The 22,364-nt window shown below is 40.9% G+C and overlaps 3 protein-coding genes across 4 annotated transcripts in view; 2 read left to right on the forward strand and 1 right to left on the reverse strand.

Moving 5' to 3' along the window:
• The window catches only part of ift122 (intraflagellar transport 122 homolog (Chlamydomonas)), a 53,597-nt gene extending 41,795 nt beyond the window's left edge, over positions 1-11,802 (forward strand). Inside the window, exons 21-29 of one of the 2 annotated variants that reach the window (XM_072682223.1) lie at positions 2,055-2,195; positions 2,396-2,493; positions 5,183-5,283; positions 7,297-7,462; positions 7,565-7,676; positions 7,819-7,947; positions 9,607-9,689; positions 9,861-10,025; positions 11,051-11,802. In XM_072682223.1, the coding sequence (XP_072538324.1) occupies positions 2,055-2,195; positions 2,396-2,493; positions 5,183-5,283; positions 7,297-7,462; positions 7,565-7,676; positions 7,819-7,947; positions 9,607-9,689; positions 9,861-10,025; positions 11,051-11,137 (1,082 nt within the window). In that variant the 3' untranslated portion in view covers positions 11,138-11,802. The remainder of the gene's footprint in view (positions 1-2,054; positions 2,196-2,395; positions 2,494-5,182; positions 5,284-7,296; positions 7,463-7,564; positions 7,677-7,818; positions 7,948-9,606; positions 9,690-9,860; positions 10,026-11,050) is intronic. The other variant, XM_072682225.1, reaches the window with a different exon arrangement.
• A 1,096-nt stretch (positions 11,803-12,898) lies between these two features.
• Positions 12,899-16,309, forward strand: LOC140557612 (rhodopsin-like). The gene is made up of 5 exons (XM_072682226.1): positions 12,899-13,259; positions 13,642-13,810; positions 14,843-15,008; positions 15,142-15,381; positions 15,469-16,309. Exons 1-5 carry the CDS (start codon positions 12,899-12,901, stop codon positions 15,595-15,597), a joined length of 1,065 nt encoding a protein of 354 aa, XP_072538327.1. The 3' UTR covers positions 15,598-16,309.
• Positions 16,310-16,607: 298 nt separating this feature from the next.
• The window catches only part of plxnd1 (plexin D1), a 90,675-nt gene continuing 84,918 nt past the window's right edge, over positions 16,608-22,364 (reverse strand). The window contains exons 33-36 of the mRNA XM_072682227.1: positions 21,811-21,958; positions 20,408-20,548; positions 19,349-19,423; positions 16,608-17,672 (exon numbers count right to left, since the gene is read on the reverse strand). Coding sequence (XP_072538328.1) covers positions 17,556-17,672; positions 19,349-19,423; positions 20,408-20,548; positions 21,811-21,958 — 481 coding nt within the window. The 3' untranslated portion in view covers positions 16,608-17,555. The remainder of the gene's footprint in view (positions 17,673-19,348; positions 19,424-20,407; positions 20,549-21,810; positions 21,959-22,364) is intronic.

Raw genomic sequence — 22,364 nt, forward strand, 5'->3', positions numbered from 1 at the left:
ATGCGGGCTTTGGAGCTGTGCAGATGACTAAATCCCAGTCTGGAGTGATTTAATGAAAGATATTATATGCAGGAACTTAACTGATGACAGAGTCGAACTGAGGCTCTATAAAATTAATGATCGTTGGATGCTGGGTCTTGAACACAACTGAGATGAAGGTTGTAATTTTAAACCGAACTGTTTGAATGTCAAAATTCCTTTCAGCTCAGGGTAAGAACAGATTTGAATAATTAACTCTGTATTGTTATGAACAATAAAGGTTTGATATGATGAGTAATGTAGTGTTTCCTTTGTATATAGTCTGTAGTGAAGGGCTGCCACAGCTAAAACATGACACACACCCCCCCTCATTATTCTTATATTAACCCTTTAAACCCTAAATGCCTGTAGGCACACCAAACCTCCTCACCCTCAATTCATTTATAGTGAATACTGAATAATTACTAGTAGTTACTGAATAATTTATAGTGAATACTGAATAATTACTAGTAGTTACTGAATAATTCATAGTGAAGACTGAATAATTACTAGTCGTTACTGAATAATTCATTGTGGAGACTAAATAATTACTAGTCGTTACTGAATAATTTTTAGTGGAGACTAAATTATTACTTGTCGTTACTGAATAATTCATTGTGGAGACTAAATAATTACTAGTCGTTACTGAATAATTCATAGCGGTCACTGAATAGTTCATACTGGATACTGAATGATTAATAGTAGTTACTGAATAATACACAGCGGTCACTGAATAGTTCATGTTTGATACTAAATAATAATTGGAGACTGAATAATTCAAAGTGGATAATTAAATAATTTGTTGTAGATACTGAATTATTTATACTGAATGTACTGAGTGTACTGAATAATTAATTAGTTAATTCATCATTCATAGTGTATACTAGTATAAATTAGTGTGGATACTAGAAGGATTACTAGTTACTGAATAATTCATAGTGGATACTGAATAATTCATAGTGGTCTTGGATAATAGTGAATACTGAATAATTCATTTTGAATACTGAATGATTATTACTGAATAATGTATTGGGTACACTAAATGTTTAATAGTAGTTTCTGAATAATTCATAGTGGTCAGTGAATGTTTCATACTAGATACTGAACAATAAATGGAGACAGAATAATTCAAAGTGGATAATTAAATAATTTGTGGTACATACTGAATTATTTATACTGGAATCAGAAAAAATCATAGTAGTTAATGGATAATTCATAGTGGACACTGAATAATTCATAGTGGTCATTAAATAATTAATAGTAGTTACTGAATAATTCATTTTGAATACTGAATGATTACTAGTAGTTACTGAATAATGTATTGGGTACACTAAATGTTTAATAGTAGTTACTGAATAATTCATAGTGGTCAGTGAATATTTCATACTAGATACTGAACAATAAACGGAGACAGGATAATTCTAAGTGGATAATTAAATAATTTGTGGTACATACTGAATTATTTATACTGGAATCAGAAAAAATCTTAGTAGTTAATGGATAATTCATAGTGGATAACTGGATAATTCATTGTAGTTACTGAACAATTCAAAGTAGTTACTGAATCATTCATAGTGGATGACTTAATAATTCCCATTGAACACTAAATGCCTATACTAGATCCCTAACAAATTAGTAGACGTTACTGAGTAATTCATAGTGGATAACTGAATAATTCATAGTCTGCTTCATTACTGGACTCAAATCTATATGCAACTACTTCTTTTTTGCTGCTGCTCATGTCAGCAGTACAGTCAACACAGGGGTTTTCATTCCAGCTATGTTTTATTGGTCCAGGTGCACATTTGCTTCCTCAGCTCAGCCTCCTTTTTGCTAAGATTTTGAACTGGAAAGAAAGATTAAGTTAGCTTATGTTAAGTAGTCAGTTACTCTTTGTCTATATTATTTAATAAAGAGGAATCATAACAGCCCTGGGGACTAACCATGACACTACTTCCACCATGTTTAACAGATAGAGGTGTGTTTTTAATCCCATGTTCTGTGATTTCACATCTTTGATTACATGTCTCTCTCAGCTTTCCACAAGGCTGGACGGCAGGCAGAGGCTGTAAAAGTTCTGGAACAGCTCACTCACAACGCTGTTGTGGAGAGCAGATTCAATGATGCCTCATACTACTACTGGATGCTCTCCATGCAGTGTCTGGACATAGCACGCGGTGAGTATATGACCCTGTTTATACCAATTAGTAGTATCTGATTAATGGTATTGCACAACGGCAAAAAGAAATGCTTTCAAAGGCTTGTGTCTCCAGATGTTTGATAGGCAGTGTAGGTTTTCATTTCGTCTCTCTTGCATGCCTTGTGCAGGACTATAACAGGCTCATTTATCTTTTGCCATTTGTGTTTTGCTTAACAGATAATGAGGAGAAGAAGGAGGAGATGCTGAGTAAGTTTCACAGTTTTCAGCACTTGGCTGAACTGTACCATGTCTACCACTCTATCCATCGCTACATGGTAAGTCCTCCTTTTTAAGATGGCATGATACTTTTTCTTTTGTGATATAAATGCTGAAGCCTTAAATAGTGAAAAATAGTGAAAAATCTGAAAACAGACAGAAGTTGAGACACAGGTTTATCAAGGATCAAGTTATGTTCTGTAGTACCTACCATAGTAAATGTGAGTAATGCAAGTGGGAATTTAGCCAAATATTTAAAAACATATTATAGTCATGTCATGAGAACCGATACTTCGGTACCAAGTCAGTACCAAACTTCTAAAAATGTGCTAGCCTTCTATGGTAGCGAAAGGAACCAAAACTAATGCATTTATCACATATACGTGAGATTGTGATTTCTCAAGAACTGACGGGACAGCATTTTAAGTAGGACTGTTCTACTTATACCTAGAAGCACCGAGCTCCAGTCATCTGACCACTGTCACGACCAGCACCATTTTATTAAGTCTTTATACAAGGAAGCTGGTAATGGTTAGAACACCCCATGAAAACCTTTGTCTTTTGTAATATTTAAACAAATGGACATTTGATCTTCATTTAAACAATACGAAGAGATGGAGGTAATATAACTAAACACATACAACTGAAGAAATAATTTCTAAAATGTATTAATAGTATTTCATTAATTATTAATTACATTTTACAAATGATTTTTAACATTTTAGCATTCATTCAGTTTTTTGTCCATATGTTTAAATATATTTAAGGAAAAAGCTTTTCATGAGGTGTCTTTTTGGGGTAGCTTTTAATGGAGTAACCTTTTCACATGAATGTGTAATGATCGCTAGTTTGCACTTCATGGTTATATGCCAATGCTGGACTTGATAGTAGGCTATTATATATCACTATATCAGGGGCATAAAATAGTCTTAAAATGACAATATGACTGTTTATAGCAATATTCTTTTTATTTATCATCTAAAAAGACAGGCCTATGACTAACAATGTTTCTCAATTTATTACAAAATAAGATAATGTTCATCCAGGGGCTTACAGCTTAAAAGCATAAACGGATGAACATAATAAGTTCAACTTTTGAAGCCCCTTTAAAAACTACTAAGCTGTAACATTAGCCATTTTTTTTAAATTGATGCCATTAGAACAAGCTTCTAAAACGAGTCCATCAACTACTCAAACAGACTACTTAAACCCTATCTACTACCTCACAGCATGAAACACACAGTTAACAACATCATGGGAGGTCTAGAGTTTAGGCTAGACTTGTTACAGGATTGGATCAGAGTCATTATTTTTTTAAGCCTCGGATATCTGATCCAGCATGTTCTGCTTATATTGGACCAATGCAGTTACCCATCAGTACCGATCTACCACCTGTATCTCCTGTATTATTACTAACCAAGCATAGTTTGACAATTTGTAAATGTCTCTAAAATGCAACCTTTGGATTTCTTCATCTTCGAGTGTTGCACTAAAAGATCAGTCCATCCAGCTGTTGTGTGTATTCCAAATCCACACCAACAAATACACCAGGTCTCCAAAACACATTTGCTTCTGTTGTCACTGGCTTTAAACATGACCAACCAGTTAAAACAAAACATAAACTGGCCACTGGATTTTGTTTATTTTGTTTAAAAAAGAAAGAAATAAAGAAAAGGCCATCAAACAAGTAATTTCTCCAACATCTCCAACATTTCTGCAACATCTTAAACCCAGTCATTCACAGGGGAGAGATTTATACTGTAAATGCTATGTTGATTTTGATGGGCATGGTTATGTGTTTTGTAGGTTTTATGTCGCATCCCAATGGCAACAGTGTAGCCATTGACCTTGACCATGTGAACCTAAGTGGGCATTTTCTTCAATGCTTATTTCTAACCCCACTTCTTTGTTCCAAGTCTCTGTTTGTTGTTTTTATGCTGCTATTCAGGCAGTGCCCATAAAACAGAGTATAAACAAACTGGCCTTGTTTCCGCCGCTCTGGCCGGAGCAGGAGACGGCTCAGCGCTCTCCTGTTTATCACAGCAATCACTTCAAAGCCTCATCACCTGATATAATCAAAGCAGCCCGCAAAGCAGTCGAGAAGGCTGAAGCTATTGGTTTTGGGTCACAAATTAAGGCATTTTTATGGCATTAAAATATGCATTGTTTTACATTGTTATATGTGTATTTTACCTGGATAATTACTTATTTTTATGTTGTATATTGTATGATGGATCCTGAATCTCAATCATTTGTGTAATTCACAATAATTTAATTTAATTGTGCTTTGGGATCCAGCCCCACTGATGCATGCGAAGACCGTCACCGCCCCTATTCAAACTGCCACTGATGCGGCATCACTAGACAGCCGACACGTTCGGCCGAAGGTGCCGGGTCAACACCTCCAAAACGCAGGCTAACAGACACCTGTGCCAGCCAACTTCACTTATAAGTGATGAGGGGATAGAGTGCCGTTTAGCCGCCCGGACACACAATTGTGGTCTCTTAGACTATGGCCACTGATGGCAAAGCTTGGAATTCAAACTCACAACCCCCATAGTGGCAGCCGTTAGACCACTGAACCACTCAGAGCCCCTGTGGTTTGGTGTTTCTAATATTGATGTTTCATTGGTCAGTTTTACACATTCTACAAAAAACTCATGTAATCCTACAGTATTGCCCTACGGATCCTGAACTGTATCACTCTCTGTCTCTCTCTCTCTCTCTCTGTCTCTCCCTGTCTCTCAGGTTGAGCCCTTCAGTTCCAACATGCCTGAGACTCTTTTCAACCTCTCAAGATTTCTCTTCCACAACTTAACCAAAGATATTCCGCTGGGCATCTCCAAAGTGTATCCTTCATCAACACACACACACACACACACACACACACATACACACACACACACACACACACAAACACATTCTGCTGGACATCCATAAAGTGTGCTTCATGCATGCACACACATACACTTTCTGTATCCTGCTTGCACTCTCTCTCTCTTCCACAACTAGACCAAAGACTTGGCACACTTGGCACACACACACAAGCACATGCTTTCTCTGGCTCTTGCTCTCTTCCTCCCTCGCTCTCCATCCCTCTTTTACTCCCACTTTCACTCCCTCTTTCTTTCTCTTCCTCTCTCTCTCTCTTGCGCTCTCTCGCTTTCTCTCTCTTTCTCTCTTTCCCCCTTCCTTTCTCCCCCCCTCCTTCTCTTTTTCTCCCTCTTTCCTCTGTTACACTCTCACTCTTTCTGTCCCCCCCCATCCATCAATCCCCTAAAACACACACTCACACATACACACACCTACAGCTCTAACAACCCTCAATGTGTGGAGAGTCTCTGTAGAAGCCTCTTGGTCATGCAGCATCTTTTTAATGAGTGCTCACTTCAGTCAAGTATTAACATAGTTAAATGCACTCTTCTTATTACTGTGTGTGTGTGTGTGTGTGTGTGTGTGTGTGTGTGTGTGTGTGTGTGTGTGTGGGTGTGTGTGTGTGTGGGTGTGTGTTTGAGAGCTAAAGGGCGAGCTCAGGATTGAGTCGTGAACTGAATGCATATTAACTCGTCTCACATCACCTTTAGAATTAAGTCAGCTGAAGTGATGGAAGTGATGAAACACTCGAGAAAAGACTGGCTGCTTTTACCTTCCCTTAGACTGGAGAGAGAGAGAGAGAGAGAAAGTGCGAGTTTGTGAAAGTGCGAGAAAGCGTGTTTGTGTGAAGGCAAAGGATGAATTAACATCTGCAGCATCCCCGTCCCACCTTAATTTGGCTGGCATTTTGATCTGTCTTATGTACCTCATCTACGTCTCATCTGTATCGCTCTTTAGCGCTCTCTTAACTTCACTTTCTCACTCCCACACTCGCATCACTCATTGTCGTCTTCCAACTCTACCAGATGTTCATGACTAAATGTATGGCACCTGCTGTCTATTTGACATGTGGAATGGAAAATGTGAGGGGAAACGATGTGGAGAAAAGGGAGATACGGAGGAAGATGGAGAGAGAGTACAAAAGGGCTACAAATGGATCTGTAAGTGATTCCATAGGGATTTGAGTGTAAGTCTGGTTCTTTATGGAACCAAACATGGTTCTTCTTCGGCATCACTCATTCATAGCAACTAGATTTTATTGTAATAGTGTAGAAGAGAGAGAGTAAACTCTACATTACACCACAAATGTCAAAATGTTTGTGGACACCCCTTCTAATCAGTGCATTCAGCTACTTTAAGTTGCACCCGTTGCTGACACAGATGTGCAAATGCACACACGCACAGTCTGTTCCCTGCAGAGGAGTATAGCCAATAGAACAGGACTCTCTAAAGCGGATATACATGAACCTACTGACACCATGCCTAATGCCAGGCGAAGTCTAGAGGGGTGTAAAGCCCCCCAGCATTGAGCTGTGGAGCAGTGGAATGGTGTTCTCTGGAATGATGATGGTGCTCCATCCAATAGGGTGGTAATTGTCCAACATCCTGACCTCACTGACCTGCAAGTTGCTGAATGCAATCAAATGTTCACAGCAAAGCTCCAAAATCTGGTATAAAGCTTTCTTCCCTGGACAGATAGAGACAGGTACTCCAACAAAAGCAGGAAAAACTCTCAGAAAATTTCAGAAGACACAATGAATGAGCAGGTGTCCCAATACTTATATCCATATAGTGTTTATTATTCTACTTTTCTATGAGACATAAAAACTGATGGATTGTCACATAGAAAGAGGGGTGAAAGAGAAATGACAGCTGTATAAAAATGTATCCGTGCAGAATTAGGGACGTGTGTATGTGTATAGTGGTTGGCTGTTTAGACAGGTGTGAATGTGTGTGATTGGTGGTTTGATCTTTGACTCACAGCTCAGGTACACTCTATATGCCTTGGCTAAGCAGAGCAAAGCTCTTGGGGCCTATAAGGTTGCCCGGCACGCCTTTGAAAAGCTCCAGGGCTTGAAGATCCCTGCAAGATTCCAGGAGAGCATGGAGCTTAGCTGCCTCACCGTCCGCTCTAAACCCTACCACGATAGCGAGGTGTGTGTGTTTGCATGCATGCAGACTTCATTGTCTGTAAACATGACTTATTATCTTTAAATGCATCTCTAGATCTTTGTTTACATATTTTTTTTTCTTTAGGAATTAATTCCAATGTGTTATCGATGTTCCACCAACAACCCCCTGCTGACCAATCAGGGAAATGCCTGTGTTAACTGCAGACAGCCTTTCATATTCTCAGCCTCCTCTTATGGCAAGTGGCATATATATGTATTAGTTTAAAAAAAGGCAACATCCTTTTATTATTTAGTATGTATTATTATTCCATTATTTTTAGAGAATCTGAAGATTCTCGTATAGTAAATCTAATCGTGTGTGTGTGTGTGTGTGTTTAGAGGTTCTTCCCCTGGTTGAGTTCTATCTAGAGGAGGGGATCACTGATGAGGAGGCCGTGTCTTTGATTGACCTGGAAGTTCCTCGAGTGGACAGGAAGACTGCCCGCTGGCAGGAGATGAGCAGTGGGGGTATCCTTTCACCGCTACATACATATACACTGCTGACCCACACTTACTCTGTAAAAATAAAAACAAAGTTTAGAGTTTTTGTTTCAAGAGCTATCAGATATCAGAATGATAAGGATGCCATTCACAGAACGTTTTTCTGTTGGGAAAGGAGGGTGGGGTCTGATGCAAGCAGAAAATTCTTAGAAAAAACCCTTCTCTCCTCCAAAAAAGCACAGCAACAGCTCATGCCATTATTCACCCAACCAATAAAGATATAGTATTAGTTTTTTAATGGCCAATAAGAACTAAGATAATAGACACATTTTGTGAATGTTAAAATTGGTTTAATTTTCTTATATTTTCAATTCTTTCTTCAATAACTTTCTAACAGTAGAAGAAAAAAGTAAGTGTTTGGTAAATGATTTTTACTAGCAAACAAGTCAACCAGCTAATATTTAGCTTTTTTCTGAAATCAACGTAGAACTTATTGATTTCTGCAGACTGTTGAAACCATCATGACAGTTAAAATGAGGCTCATTGACCTCCAAACAGAATGGCATTAAAGAGGGTTTCTGAACCTGCAGGAGGGTTTCTGAACCTGCCTCATTTTTCACTGCATATGAGTCTTTGTCTGTTTCTTACAGCTTTAATCTGATCCACCTGATTCTCCAACTGAGGAAGGCTGTGTATGTGGGCTCTTAAGTGTCGCAAATGTCTTCGCATTGATTTGATCATTAAGAAGGTCGGTGACCCTGTTGCCAGGAGATTGTTGGCACTCTTGCCAGGAGATTGTTGGCCCTATCGCCGGGAGATCGTTGGCCCTTTTTCCCCTCAGCACATCCCCTTACCCACAGTATGTGTCTTTGAAGCAGTTAGAATACTGTGTACAGCTGACTAATAATGTTGTGTTTTTGGCAGTTTTAAAGCTGCGGTGGTGCTTTATGCCACACTAACCTGAGGTTTGTGAGATTGGTGAAAATTAGGAACTGGCCTAAAACTCTATAGTTTTATAGAGTTATAAATATTTAAAAAACTACAGTACTTCCACACGTTTGGCTTGTAATGTCAACACACACTTGCAGGGTTTACTTTAAATAGTTAGTTGCATGTGGGACAGTGTCTGTGTGTTGTTGTGTTAAGTGCATTAAGGTTCTCAGTGTTGGATTAGCTCAGCTTACTTATTCTATTTAATCAGTTTCTGTGTGTGAAGGACACTGGGCTTCATCAAACATAGCACTTAAACCCAGCCGCATAATCAGGTGTGTGGTGGTCAGCACAGAATGTGGCCGGTGTGGATTTCGCAAAATACAGTTATTCAATTAATATGAATGTGGTTGAGTTTTGAAGACGCTCAAAGAACAAAAACTATGGGAAAATATTGGCCATAACTGGGATTTAATTATTGCATTCATGCATTATTAATAATGGCTGCTTCCTTTTATTGTGAAGTGAGACAAAGAGGATCTGTAGAATATGTATTTTAACTGAAAATATGTTGAGAATAAGTATGACAGGGTGAGAGTGGGTATATAAAGGAGTGTGAAGCAAAGATATTGTGGGGCAGTGCGAAAGCTTGAGTGTCAAAGCTTTTGAAGGAAAGGAACAGATGGCAAGAAAAAGAGGTGTGTGTCTGTGTCTGTGTGTGTGTTTGTGTAGCTCTCCTTAACAGTGCATGTTCAGAATCTCAGTCGCTGAAGCTGGATGATGATGATGATGTGGAAAGACCTGAGGTGGATCCCTTTACTGCTAAACTGAGTTTCGAGGTGAGAGAAAGATTGTCAGATGAACAGACAGGGACAGTAAGCTGTGAAAGCGTGAAGAGAAGTGAATAAGGCATCTGGCCATTTCAGGATTGTACAGGAGTGCTGTACGTCAGGATCCCAGTAATGTTACTAAAACAGTGCTCTTGACTGTTGATTGTGTGTGTGTTACAGCAGGGGGGTAGTGAGTTTGTTCCAGTCATGGTCAGTCGCGCAGTGTTGAGGTCCATGTCTAGAAGAGACGTTCTGATAAAGCGCTGGCCAAAGCCGCTCAGCTGGCAGTACTACCGCTCTCTACTGCCTGATGTCAGCATTACCATGTGTCCATCCTGCTTTCAGGTACACACACACACACACATGTACATGGAACCTATTCTGCACACACTTACGCTTGTGATGTCACAGCCACGAACTCATATGACTGTCCTTTTCAGCGTACAGCAGTTTAGTCATTTAAAGCTTTTCCAAAGAATCCAGTCATCTGAAAGGAATGGCTCCATTTTTCAACCTTCCTCAGAATTACAGTCTGACCAGTCCGTGTTTTGCTGAAAGATGGCTGACTGGCTTACCACAGTGTTTTTATAGAGGAGGAACATCATTCTAAGCCAGAAATGGGGCATCACAAACTCTCTTCCACTTACAGCTGGTGCAGACAGCTTCATTAATTGTCATTGTGCAGTGTTTTGGGTTTTGCCCTTGCCGCTCACTCATGCCGCTTGCTGTTTGGATCGTGGCTGAGCAGGCTGTTTTAAATAGCAGTAAAAATGAATGAAATTCAAACTGTACGAGTGTTTTTAAGGTTATTCCCTGCCTGAGTCAGTAGGCAACGCTTGTAAGTAAGCTAGTAAGTCTCTAGGAAGTAGAAGACGTTGTTAAAGCCTGAGCATGTGTGCAGTTTTTTAGATGTTTGGGCACTTTATCCGATACTGTAAATTGTAGAGAATGCAAGTGTTTTAGCGCAGTAGTCCTGCATCACCTAGGACAAAAAAATTCCCTTTCCCTGACAGATCCAATAGGGGGCGCTAGTAAGTACAAAAGTACTTTGTCTCTAGGTTGTAAACATCAAAACATCGGTCTGATGCTGGCCATTTTGAAAGCAGTTATCTGATAATACTGATATTATTATGCCGCCCTATTATTAATTAAGGATGGACATAAGGAGAGACTAATTAGAGGTAATATTCAGCCAAGTGATTTTAGAAGCTCACTGGCGTTCTTTCACTGTCCGTCATGCCAGAACTGGATCTTAGCCTGTTTACTAATGTTACCGTTATTCTCATTCATCCTGATTCTTGCTGTTCTAAACACGTCCTTCGCCTCTGTGGCCCCCCCCCCTCTCTCTCCCTCTATTTTTTTTCTATTAGATGTTCCACAGTGAGGACTATGAGCTTCTGGTTCTTCAGCACAACTGTTGTCCTTACTGCCGCAGACCCTTCGACGAGCCCAACTAACTTCACATAATGGACGATGGATATGATGAGGCTGCAGCACAGATTGCATATTTATAGGATCTATGGATCAGCCCAGGCTGAATGTGTATGATTCTTCAGTAGAGATGGGGATGGTGTGTGTGTGTGTGTGTGTGTGTGTGTGTGTGTGTGTGTGTGTGTGTGTGTGTGTGTGTGTGTGTGTGTGTGTGTGTGTGTGTGTGTGTGTGTGTGTGTGTGTGTGTGTAAGATGATAAGGTTAAGGTGGTGATGATTCTCAAGCCGTAAGAAAAGCGCCACCTCAGCCGATCACTCTGATAGGATTAAAGGGATCAGAATACTCAGCAAAAGGGGATTACAGCATGTGAAAGGTACTGGAGCGTGCAAGATCCCACACCAAGACTCCTTAATACGGACATTGTCTCAGTCTTCAGGTTTGTTTTCCAGAAAATGAAACATGAAAGCATAAACCCATTTCTTTTTGTTTTATGCATTTGTTATTGAATCTAACAGATGTGTAAAGTGTGAGGGTTGTATGATAAACACAACTACATTCCAGCTGTTTTTCTGTTATACCTAAATGAGCGTATGTATGGAATTGTAAACTCTGACAAGCTCAGCAGTTCTTAGATTTCCTATATATATATATATATTTTGTAATTTATTCATTTTCAATAAAACGATTTTCAGATTAACACAGTTTTACCTGCATCTTAATATGTCAACTGATCAATGGACTGTTGGAACAAAAAAATAGTTTGAGCAGATTTCCATAAAAACAATGTAAATACAAAGCTTTTCAGTATCTTGACTTACGCTATATTGACAAAAGTATTGGGACACCTTCTTGTTTATTGTTTAATTAGAGTGTTAACTGTCTGTTGTCCAGGGGAGGCTTTCTACTAGATTTTGGAGCATCGCTGTGAGGATTTGATTGCATTCAGCAACAAGAGCATTAATAAGGCCAGGATGTTGGGTGATCACCACCCCAACTCATCCCAACCATACTAGACAGAGAACATTGCCACACTTGGCATTAGGCTTGGTGCCAAAAGGTTCATGTTTGTCTGCTCCAGAGAGTCCTATTCTATTTGCTATAGTTTTCTACAGGGACTAGACAAGCTGTTTTTGTGTGCATTTGCACATCCTAGTCAGCAATGGGTGCAATTTAAAATAGCTGAATACATTAATTGGAAGGGGTGTCCACAAACGTTCATGATATACTCCCATCTATTTATAGATATTCACTTTTCCTTCACTTGGTACAGAACTTTCTACGGCATCACTCAGAGTCTTTTGTAGCACCTTTATTGGGAAGACAGAGTTGCATGGGATGTAAAGGGCACCCCGTGCAAGTACTGGCGATGTGATATATACAAAAATATTGCGCCCATGCTCATGCTGTGATGTCCTGTGTCCTTGAGCATCTCTTGAGGATTACTGAGGCTCGCTGTCTCTCTGACCTCAATCTGTCCTGCACCGCATTCCCCCAAATTACACTACTTCACCTTAATCTCCTGCACACTTTCCGTGTGGTTAATCCCACCAGGAGGGGGGCTTATAAGAGAGTTGCTTGGTGTCCTGGGGTGTTGATCACTCTGCTCATTTCCACACTTGTTCTCAGGGACCGCTCCTTTCTCCATTTCATCCTTATTTTTTCATTTCTGTTTTGGGAGATTTTATTTTTTTCTGTTCCTGCACTTTTAGCATCAAAGGATTGCCTTATTTGCCATTCTAGATCTTCTGCTCTTTCCCGTTTTGTCTTTGTAAGTCACCACCGTCATCATGAACGGGACAGAGGGTCCGAACTTTTATGTGCCGATGTCCAACAAGTCAGGCTTGGTCCGCAGCCCGTTCGAGGAACCGCAGTATTACCTGGCTGAGCCGTGGAAGTACTCTTTGCTGGCTGCCTACATGCTTTTCCTCATAATCACCTCCTTCCCAATCAACTTCCTTACCCTCTACGTAACTGTGCAGAACAAGAAGCTCCGCACACCCCTTAACTACATCCTGCTGAACCTGGCTGTGGCTGACTTGTTCATGGTGATCGGGGGCTTCACAGTCACACTCTATACAGCTCTGCATGGGTATTTTGTCTTGGGGGTGACGGGCTGCAACATCGAGGGCTTCTTCGCCACTATGGGAGGTGAGTAGCGAGGTTCCAAGTCAAAAAGGTGTACAACAGGGTTCAGTCTTTGGCCCATATGCATTTTAAAATAGTACGGTGTGCAACAGGGTTCAGACCTCAGTCCATGTATTGTATGTATAGACTCACTAATGTCTTAATATTTAGTATATAAGTATATATAGAACTAACATGCCAGCTGGGTCAACATGATGCACAGTCCGTGCTTATTCTAAATCTGTTATCACTTAAATATTTTAAATGATTAAGCTTAAAAGGAACAATAATGTAAAGCTAGTTCAGTAATTCTAGCTGCAGAAGTTGTTGTGTGAAGAAAGGCACTGTAATCGGATCAGTTTAGATAAACCTCTTTCTTTCTAAAGAATGCTGACCTCTCTTTTAGGTGAGATCGCTCTGTGGTCTCTGGTGGTCTTGGCTATTGAGCGCTACATTGTGGTGTGCAAGCCCATGACAACGTTCCGTTTTGTCGAGAAGCATGCTATCATAGGGGTTGGTTTCACCTGGGTTATGGCCCTCACCTGTGCTGTCCCACCACTCCTTGGGTGGTCCAGGTAAGCATAATAACCCCCCACAGATGCAGTAAAACAGCCTACCACAAAAACCTCCTCGTTCAGTTACTTCAAAAGAAAATATGTCTGAAGTTATGAAGGTGTTGGGATTCTTGGTTTTTGGTGTATGTTCGGTTTTCAATCACTGCCACCAATTTCTAACAGGTGAAGGGTGTTTATATACCTCCTGCTTGTGATTTGTGACAATAGTGGAACCCATCTGGTGCTATAGAACCATCTTTCTTTAAAGAACTAGTGAGAATAACCATTTATCAACACTCTCAACAAAAAGGGATCTATATTTAGATCAGGCCCTACAGCCAAAATTTAACCTCCACATTTAAGCCATCTATTATTGTGAACACACACACATACACACACACACATATGCATACCCAGAGCAGTGGGCAACCATCTAAGCTTAACTGGGGGTTAGGTATCTTGCTCAAGGGCACCTGAGATGTGAAAGTTGAGGGCGGAGAATGCATGGTTCCTTAACACCCCCTCCTTCATCCCCTACTTCCTTCCAGTCCTGGGGGTCAAACTGGCAACCTTTTTCAATAAAGAACCATTGCTATAAAGAACCATTTTAAAAGGTTCAATAGACTGTCTACCATCTACAGTGCTGTATAGAACCGTGCCTTTAGTAAAATGTTTTCTTGTGTATTCTTTTTTAAGGGTGTAGTAAGGTAACCCATGTTAGCCCCCAGGTACATTACGGCCAGTATATTATTCCCTGCTGATAAACTGTCCTCAACTTTCTAACCATCCATAACATACAAGCATGCAATCTTTTACACACCCCAATAACCACCCAACACCTTCCGTTTCCTAAAATCAGTGGCGGTGCACTCCAAGCATACAGAATCCATATTTACTACATATTTATAACCTCAATATATAACCTAATATTTATAACCTAATTCATTTGTGTGTGGATGATTTGGGGTTTTTATTTTTTTTAGCAAATAAAAGAAGTAGGACACGATTTCTGTCTCCAAAACACTGTTGATTGTTGTTTTTGTGTCCACACAGGTATATTCCAGAGGGGATGCAGTGCTCTTGTGGAATTGATTATTATACCCCAAAGCCTGAAATCAACAACACCTCATTCGTCATCTACATGTTTGTCCTCCACTTCAGCATCCCGCTCTTTATCATTTTCTTTTGTTACAGTCGTCTTCTCTGCACTGTCCGGGCGGTGAGACACACACACAGATATATATACAGATGATGTCCACATAGTTTTTACTTTTGCAGATAATGCACTAGTATGCCCTGGTATCAAACGCCTACCGGTTTTCATTCAAGTGTTTTATTTTTAATATTTCCAGGCTGCAGCCCAGCAGCAGGAGTCGGAGAGTACTCAGAGGGCGGAGAAAGAGGTGACCCGCATGGTGGTCGTCATGGTGATCGCATTCTTGGTGTGCTGGGTGCCATACGCAAGCGTGGCTTGGTACATATTTGCCAATCAGGGTACTGAGTTTGGTCCAGTGTTCATGACCATCCCCGCCTTCTTCGCTAAGAGTGCCGCCCTCTACAACCCTGTCATCTACATCCTCCTCAACAGACAGGTACAGCGGGGATCATGAAGTGAAGGTCTTGTTTGAGGTCATTTATTGTTGTTGTATTTGGTTCTAATATCTAGTTCTGCTCTGTAGTTCAGGAACTGCATGCTGACTACTGTGTGCTGTGGCAAGAATCCCTTCGGTGAGGAGGAGACCAGCTCCGCCGTCTCTTCTAAGACCCAATCTTCGGTGGTCTCTTCCAGCCAGGTGGCCCCTGCCTGACCTCATCATAGCATCATATCCAGCACATCCATCCACACCCAGCACACTTGGGAAACTGTACACACTTTTCAGCCTCCGACTGGCCAGTCATCTGTTGTCGTCTTTGTTAGCACGTGTTGTTAGTCTTGCATTGGCCAGCTGCTTACGTACTACAGTTACTGTGAATCTTCATAACGTGTGATTGTAAAATACACACCAAAACACGACAAGCTTTCTTACAGTCATTTGGAAAGTTACTCATGGGAACATGTTCAGTTGGCTAGCAGAATCACATCGAGGTCGTCCAACTATGCATGTTCCATCTTCACTGCGGCAGTAAACCTCTCAAGTATTCAAGCTGCAACCAGTAGGTTCCTCCCATCATCTCCTCCAGTGTATTCAGAGCATTTGTAGTGAAATGGTTTAGACTTAGAGTGAAGATTGAGGCCGTGCTCCTCAGCGTAGCACCCCCCACCCCCCAACCCCTGGTTGTGATGAGAGTGATGGTGGAATGGGAAGCTCCTAGTAGGCAGACATATGTGATGAAAACATGGAATCATGAGAAACATCTGGAGTCACATGTTCACGAGTGTGATGTTCAGACTTCAGGACCCTGAGGGAGTGTTTAGCTTTGGTGCATGTAAAACAGGATCACTGTCAGTGGAAGAATTCAGAAGGAAGATGAAGTGCTTTGTGAGTGTACATGTAAATTGTCCTGCAACGTAAATTAAAAAGAAGAAAAAGCTAACACTGTGTTGACGCTCAGATTTCTTGTGTAAAGAAGCGCATGAAAGTGGTGGTTCTCAATCCTTGCCATGAAGAACCCATGCTCGGCATATTTTAATGCCCCCTCTGCTGTAACGCACCTGACTCAGCTCATGAAAAGACTGGTAATGAGCTGAAGATGGTGGTTTAGAACAATGACAAAAAAAAAAATGCTGTGCTGAGACTCCCCATGTCAAAGAAGACCTTTTCTGTGCTCTAACTAATAATGAACATGAGCTGTCAGTGAAGAGACACGCGTTGATTAATGAAGGTTCATAGGTTTATTTGATAAAATTTCCCTCTTTCTCCATGAAAGCAACGCAATAAACTTACAACTGTATTAGCGGATCATCCAACACAATAACCCATAATAGCTCTGTTTAGTTGAGACTCAGTCAAAACCAGTCAACTTTCTAAAACCTTTAAAACAGTCCACAACGTCGTCCTCCTCATGGTCATGCCCTGCATAATCACATAAGTACTTACAATCACTGATTTATGCTTTTAAGCACTGATGGTCAAACCCCTTCTCTGCCAAGGTTAGGTACAGGCCTTCAGATCTGTTTTTTTCCTTCTAAAAATTTTCCTCGACACAAAGAATAAAATAATAATAATAAAAACAACCAAAAAAAAAAACCTGTGAAAATAGGCAAAACAATAAGATCTGACCAGTACAGTCTGGCAAATAACCTCTGAGCAATGCAGGCTTGGAGGACTTTCCCATATTTTTTCCTTTCACATTAAACATAAGCTATTAAAAAAAATCATACACAAAGCTATAAATATTGCTATGGAAATTTTTTCTTTACAGTCCAGTGCATCATTGGCTCTTCCCCGGAGTGGGGTCAGTGCGTAAAAATAAAGGCAGGAACCCCTGGTCCCTTAAGTCCACTTTTAATAGCCTCCCACCGCGAAGTGACGTGAAGTTAAATTAGTCCCCGTCTTGTGTGAGCAGGCGATAAACGTGTATTTGGATTGCATACGAATTAAACACTCTCACAAAGCCGGCCGTGGCGAGAAGAAGAAGGGCTGATGGGGATCAGCAGCGAAAGATTATTTTTGTTACGTTTATAGTTGAACTTCCCTCCCCCTTGTTTAACGTTCGACTACTGGAATGTTCAGTTGCTGTGTTTTCATTGGCTTGGGGGCCCTCCCCAATGCTCAGGTTGTGATTGGCTCAGACCTGTGGAGGCCTAGTTTGGATTGGCTATCGTTCAGGCTTCGCTGCAGCACTCGTAGATGTTGTCCTCCACCAGGGCAATGACCTGCTCGAACTTGTGCTGCAGCTGAGTGCGCCGGGCTGTGGGGTTGGAGTCCAAAGCGTTTACCACCTGTGTGGGAGAGAGGCGGGAATATGAGGAAATGATGAATATGCCTTTGTGCAGGACATGACTAGAACTGCCATGATTACTAGAAGGTTGATTACTTTGAAAAACATTCACCCTGCCGATGAATCAGCTTCACTTATAAACATGCATGATGCTAATTCTCCTAATGCTTTCTTTACAGTAAGAAAGTCCCACATTTACATACACACATTTCCTGCTACCTAGTGCTTTTATATACAGTTCTATACAGCTAAAGTCTGAAACGCCTAAGCAAATAGTGCAAAACTGGTTATCTCACATATTAAGAACACTGAGCTTGTTAATATCACTTTATAGCCGAGGAAATGCAAAGAAACATATAATAGAAAGAAACTAATAAACACGGCCTACTCAGATAAACAGCTTCTGAAATCAAGTTCTCTCAGATGCCTAAAAACCTTAGCAGAGTATTAAACTCTGTAGGGTTGACCTTTTTTTTTAAACATTGTTAGTTCATGTCTCTGGTGACAATAAGCACAATTTGTTATGATTCATAAGATCATCACAGAATTATAGGTATTCTGATCGCTCTGGTTTGATCAAATGACTCTTCCTGCCACTAAAAATCTTCCAATTATTTGATTACATCATCATGCACCAGCGGGCAGAGACAATATATATCACCCCCCCACACACACACACACACCCACACACACACCCACACACCACCCACATCTGTTATTGAGTGAAACAGAGCTCAGAGACCCTCCCTGATAGTGTGATGAACACATTATGGTACACAAGGAACATATGCTATGATTTCCAACCCCTGTCGTTGTTGCTGGTGGTGGTGTAGTGCAGCATGATTAGATTGGTAATAGCTCTGGATAAGAGCATCTGCTAGAAACAAAAAACGTTGACTTGAGGTCAACATTCTCCAGTGAGTTTTTTTTTTGGATAGCTTTTTCCATTAAGCGCATTTGTGTTGTCTGGCGCTTATTTAAAACTCTGATTTCTCTATTAATCATTACAATAATTGTAAGATTCCTCTATTACTCATATAATTGTCCATTTAATGACCGCCGTAAACACGACATGCTGGAAGACGAAGGCTTGGTTCAGGACGCATTTGTGCTTTCCTGACCTTCACCTAGCTACCACGACGCTACCTCGCCATCTGGCTATGTGGCAAGAGAAGAGAGAGACTGCAAACAATTTGGCCACTTTACACACACACGCACCCACGGCGTCACACGCCGTGCACCCTCACAATGAGCAACAGTTCCAGCCAAGCTGCTGTTTTCCAAACCCCCATGCAGTTCCTTTTTCATGTCCCGCAGAGCCCATTCACTCAGCACTGAGCCCACAGAGAATGAGCTCAATCACACACGCTCGCAATCAGGCCTGTTTCACTGCGCCGCTCCAGCCCTGCTGCGCCCGAAGAATGGGCATTAAAACAGCCCGGGGGATTAGCATCAGGGTGCCAGGACACACACACACACACACACACACATACACATAAGCCCAAATGGTGTTACTGCAGGTGAGATAAAAAGTGGGCACACTTATCAGACGTGTAGGAGGAGGCGTATGTGTGTGCGTGTTCAAATTTGAATGCTTTATAACAGTGCAGTGTGTGAATCATAAACTCTGTGACTCCTCAGTGACGTGCCAGACAGCAGGCTGGAACAGCCTCTTACCTGAGTGCGGTATCTCTTGGCGTATTTGTAGATTTCGGTAAGGGCTAAGTTGGTGTTGAACTCATTCCTGTATTTCTGTCAAACACACAGATACAAACACGGATATTAAACACAACCAATCTCTCTTTCTGTAATGATCAGTGTCACATACCAAAAAATCTGCTCAAATAAAAAATATTCCGGATATTGTTAAAACTGTATTTTGTATTGTACACTGTCCACTGTCTTTCTGGCACAAATCGGATTTGCGGCTGTTTGTGAGAAACACGTTATGGAGACTTGCTGTTTGAACACAGTATGAAAATCATTGGTGTTAGAGAATGTGCTTCAGCTTGGCGCTGTTTTTAGGTCTGTTATTGACGGTTGGAAAATTTACATCAAACTTTGTGAGGCTGCTGGACTGGCATGTTCAGGCAAGAGGGTCGTTTTAGTGTTCGGATCGTGTTGACAGTGAGATTTTCACAACTATCCGAGCCAAATAAAAAACAAACAAACAAACAAAAAAACAAGTATATGATTCAAAACAAGCTTTTTAAAATTGTTTTTATAAAAGTACACTACAATGTGGCACTAGAATTGTAAAAGCACAGTTAGAATTGTGTGTTTTGTATCGTTGATTTCAGAAAAAAAAAAACATTGGTAATATGTGGTATTGGTATAAAATGGTACTTTTTCAACAGAAGCAAAAAAATAAAAAAAATAATAATATTAATATCAAAGTGATGTTTACTTTTTCCCCCAAGTAATGTTGGTCGACATCTATTGGTCTATTCATCAATATAACTGACAGCTAGCAAAAAAAAAAAGTTTTGCAATTTTGAACCAACACTTTCATGATGAATGGACCAATAGAAATGCTCCAAAATGTGGAAAACCCTTTACTTAGACTTCCATTTAAAGTTAAGAGGTGTTTTTTCTTCTCTTATAAGTTGACATTTTGGAGAAACCAGGTTTTTGTATTTTAATAAAACCACAGACAGACTAATCGTTATTCTTAGCAACATTAGCATTTTTGGCGGTGTAGGACTGTGAACCTTTGCCATACGTGCTGTCACTCACCCGTGACTCCTCAGCTAGGTGGGCGTTCATTTCCTGCTCGCTGAGAGGTGCCATCTCTTGGATCTGTTTGTAATAGCACTGCACTCTCTTCTTATACTCCGGAATCTCTTTAGCGTACAGCAGCTTATTGGTGGGAGAGTCCTGAGGATTCAAACACGCACACCATTAACAGAGTTCTTTCTAACCATCTCTCTCTCTCTTTCTCTCACTCTCTATCTTTCTGAATTTCACTCTCTCTATGCCCTCCCCCTTCTCTCTCTCTCTCTGTCTTTCTTGTCTGTCTCTCTCTCTCTGTCTCTCTCTCTCTGTCTCTCTCTCTATCTTTCTGAATTTCTCTCTCTCTATGCCCCCCTTTTTCTTTCTCTCTCTCCCTATCTCTCTTTGTCTTTCTTGTCTGTCTCTCTCTCTCTCTCTCTCTGTCTCTTTTGTTGTGTCTCTCTCATCTCATCCTCCAGTCTACTTCCTGTATGGACGCCATCTGTCTGGAGGCCTCTAACCTTTGACACCACCCTCTTTCCTCTCTCCTGCCTACACCACCTTTGAGAACATACTTTAGTCTCACACTCACATACACACACCCACATATTGCTAATTTATCTTATCCACATACCTACCATACTATTACTGAACTGATCACTAAGAAACAAATGTATGCATGTGTGTGTAAGTGAGGGTGTGAGAATATTGGTGTGTGTGTTTCAGCTTGAAGCCTTTGTTTGAGAAGTGTATTGGGCTCTGGAGAGTGGGAAGTGTGCCTGACAGAAAGGAAACCAAAAACTGAAGGTCTCTCTGTGTGTGTGTGTGTGTGTGTGTCTGTGTGTGTGTGTGTCTGTGTGTGTGTATGTCTGTGTGTGTGTTATGTTATGTGAGACAGATAGACAAGCTGATTTAAGAGCAGAGAACAGTGTGAACATGAGAATCTTCATGTTGGTGACCTTGACCAATACACATCAAAGATATGGCTAGAGCAGTGTGCGCTGGTATGTGTGTGTGTGCACAGAGATGATGAATAGAAATGGTTGCAGGATGATTCTGGTGTTTGTGTGAAAAGCTAGCAGCGCACTGAGGGATGAGGCTGTGGAACTGTGGAGCTGTGCAGGTGAAGAGCTCATTGCGGGGGTGAACGAGTGGAAGGGTTATTTAAAGTATGAGGGGTTAGAGGCTCTCTTACGGGCTCTTTTAAACAGACACACACTGGAGCGACTGACAGAGTTGAGGATAGATGTTAACAGAGATACCTAATACTAACTTTGCCCAGGTGCAGGAGCCGACATCATGTGTGTGTGTGTTGACAACAGTTTGAGAATGGATTCCAGATGAGGTGAGGTTTACTGCAGTATTGTGCTTGGCATGTGTGTATGTGAGTGTGTGTATGTGTGTAATTGGTATGCGTGTCTCTTTACCTTTCCCAGCTGTAGGTCAGAGATGGAGCATGCGTCAATAAAAGCCTGAGCAATGACAGAAAGGCAAGCGTCCATGTGATCTGTCTTATCAATGTCAAACACAAACTGGGGGTTCTTCAGAATGTTCACCCAGAAGCGTAAAGGCAAACTAGAGAGAGAGAGAGAGAACATCAGTTAACATCAAAGCCTCCCTCACTGTCAACACCTGACCGCGACAGTAATACACACTAGTGTCAGAAATACATTGCCAATACATGCCTAACTCATTGCTTGCACATAAACCATATCTCCTGAAACCTACCTTAGCCTAAATTTCAACCCTTAAACATAAATTTCTGGCAACCTACCAAATGCGTCCACCAAAACTTAGGCCTGGATTTCTGGAATGCTTCTAAGCCTTAGCCTGCATTTCTGGAACCCTAAATGTACATTTTTGGAAACCTACCACAGCCTAGGCCTGCATTTCTGGAACTCATTCTTAGGACCCCCCCAACCCCCCCTAAATCCTAAACTTTTTCATACCTTACCTAATTTTGAGCCTGAATCTTAAGTCC

Source organism: Salminus brasiliensis, chromosome 6 (assembly GCF_030463535.1).
Source record: "Salminus brasiliensis chromosome 6, fSalBra1.hap2, whole genome shotgun sequence".
In the NCBI taxonomy this organism is placed as follows: domain Eukaryota; kingdom Metazoa; phylum Chordata; class Actinopteri; order Characiformes; family Bryconidae; genus Salminus; species Salminus brasiliensis.

What these genes read in the sequence shown, in the direction of transcription:
- LOC140557612 (XM_072682226.1), top strand. Translation starts at nt 12,899, where the DNA reads ATGAACGGGACAGAGGGTCCGAACTTTTATGTGCCGATGTCCAACAAG. An exon ending in CTTCTTCGCCACTATGGGAG is followed by an intron (nt 13,260 to 13,641) that starts GTGAGTAGCGAG and finishes CCTCTCTTTTAG; the next exon opens with GTGAGATCGCTCTGTGGTCT. An exon ending in CCACTCCTTGGGTGGTCCAG is followed by an intron (nt 13,811 to 14,842) that starts GTAAGCATAATA and finishes GTGTCCACACAG; the next exon opens with GTATATTCCAGAGGGGATGC.